This window comes from Sorex araneus, chromosome 6 (genome assembly GCF_027595985.1).
Source record: "Sorex araneus isolate mSorAra2 chromosome 6, mSorAra2.pri, whole genome shotgun sequence".
Taxonomy (NCBI): Eukaryota; Metazoa; Chordata; class Mammalia; order Eulipotyphla; family Soricidae; genus Sorex; species Sorex araneus.
The window spans coordinates 121,171,626-121,174,043 of NC_073307.1; the positions used below are offsets into that span (position 1 = coordinate 121,171,626).

Here is a 2,418-nt window from a genome sequence, read left to right on the forward strand (position 1 = left end):
CTGAGAGGTCGTAGATGTGAGTAGCCCCCATTGATGTTTCTGGAATTTTTTCTTCTCCCTCTCTTGGTGGAGGGGATTTTCGCTGCTTCCTCATATTGTTACGAAAGTATGGAGTTTGAACTTTGTAGTTATTTATTCCTTTTTCTTCTTGTGGAAAGAAGGTTTTCTGATCGTGCTAAACTTCCCTTATTAACTGACAGCTTTTATAGTGTCAGACTAAGCTAATGGGTATTTTGCGTGTTTGAGATCGCAAAAGTGAATTTTCAAAAAAATACAAGTACCGATTGAGCTGAGGTAACAAAGAATAACTGAGGCCGCGTTAGTGGCCGACGCTCTGAGAGTAGTGCACGCCCACTTTAGACCACGCCCACTAAGATACGGGGCACGCCCCCAGTGTCTTCCTGTGAGGGCAGGCCGCAGTTAGGGGGCCAGGTCAGGAGCCGGGGCGCAGAGGACACAGGCTGGGGCAGCTGGAGGGTCTCCGGGAGTCCAGGCGGCGGGAAGCGGGGCCGGGAGGGCGTGGCCGAGGGTCTGGGACGGTACCTGCAAGGGCGGGCCGTAGTTAGGGGACCAGGTCAGGAGCCGGGGCGCGGAGGACACGGGCTGGGGCGGCTGCAGGGTCTCGGGGAGTCCAGGCGGCGGGGATTGTTTGAGTTTTATGAGCTCCATTTTGTATTTTTTTGATTCTGCTTTCTTAAACACTAATTTTCAAGAATTAGTATTTGATTGAATAGAAAAGCTCATGGAGAAATAGTAAGTCCATATCACTGACAGAACACAGAGATGTATAAAACAAATATAGAACCACTCATCTAGAAAATGAATTGGAAATTATTCCTAGAGTTTCATGTGTAACTTCTTTCCTATTATCCAGATTTACCTTCAGATTATTCTATGTGAGAAATACAAACAAGTCATGGAAACACTCAGAGACTAATGGTAACAGCAAATTTATTCTGTGTGAACACTGTATAGATATACATAAGTAGCCTTTTTACCTATGTAGAGAGAGCATGAAAATAAATGGTGGATCAGTTATAATATTCAGCATTAAACGGTGAGAATATAGTATATGAAAAAGATGTCTACATGTTGATTGAGTTAGGTCATATGAGTATCTCCTGACATCTCCAGGGTCTCCTGAGGAGGGCTGCCTTGGCTTCCATCCTCCTCAGGAACATCCTGCAAAGCTCTCTGCAGAATTACTCTGAGGCTCCTTCTTTGCTGTCTCTTCTGCTGTTTATAAGAGCCAACAAAGAAGTAAATGAAGGGATTGGCACAGCTGTTCACACAGGTCAATAAATCTGTCACTGCATGTACTATAATGATGTCTCTGTAAGAAACAGTTGGCATCCAGTGTAAGAGTATATAACTGATTCCCCAGGGCAGGGCACAGAGGAGGAAGACCAGCACTGTGAGCCCGATGGTCACATAAAGCCTCGTCAGCTTCATCTTCCGGGAGCTGCACAGCAATTTGGTCAGCAGCACCAGGCTGGACCCAAACAGAAGCCCAAAGGAGAAAATCGGCCACAGGACAATGCTGAAATCAATTAACATACAAAAATTTCTATTAGGATATCCAAACAATAAGCCATTGCACTCCATGTACAGGATGGTCAGGAGCAGAGACAGAGCCCAGAGCAAGGCACACATGACAGATGACATGTGTTTTGGACGGTGGCAACGATACCAGATGGGCTTTAGGACCGACAGACAACGCTCAGTACTAATGGCACTGAGAATGCTCAGGCCTGCAACATATGGAAAGACAAACATTACAATATAAGCTTGGGACACGTTGCTGGAGTCTAGTCTGCTATCTTCCACAATATCTAGTATGGAGAATATCATGTGGGTGGATAGAAAGGCAAAATCAGCTCCTGCCAAGTTGAGGATGTAGACGGAGAAAGCATTCCTCTGCATGCAGAAAGCCAGGAGCCAGAGCACCACAGAATTTCCTGCCAGTCCCACCAGAGAAATGATAATTTTCACAAGATTAAATATCAGCAAATTCATTTTAAATGGTCTTCTCAAAACCACCAAGTCACTTGTATTCTGTAGTGTCCTTTTAGTCACCCAAGGTGTGGCAGTTTACATTCATGCTCAGATATTCTTTGCTGATGTTCTTGGAAACACAAATGAGAAAGAATTTTCAGTATTATCATGGATTCTCATGGTCCCAAAAGTACCTGAGAGTAGAGAGAAAAAACTTAGACATTTTAAGCAGGCCACACAGCTTTGACATCCTATATTTGGACTCTGCCTGATCTTTCTGATTAAAGTCTCATATTTCTATACAGAATCACTTTTCACAAACATGAACTCTACTAGGATCATGATTTTCCCACTAATTTCCTAGACATGTCCCATTGCACAGTTTCTGTAGGGAAGTTTTTCTGGGCAGGATGTAAGGATGGC

General features: G+C 44.3%; 1 protein-coding gene across 1 annotated transcript; it reads right to left on the bottom strand.

The window, feature by feature from the left end:
* Window positions 1–1,101: 1,101 nt before the first annotated feature.
* Window positions 1,102–2,016, bottom strand: LOC101552364 (mas-related G-protein coupled receptor member X1-like). Its single transcript, XM_004607943.2, has one exon. The coding sequence runs from the start codon at window positions 2,014–2,016 to the stop codon at window positions 1,102–1,104; it is 915 nt and encodes a 304-aa protein (XP_004608000.2).
* Window positions 2,017–2,418: the final 402 nt, after the last annotated feature.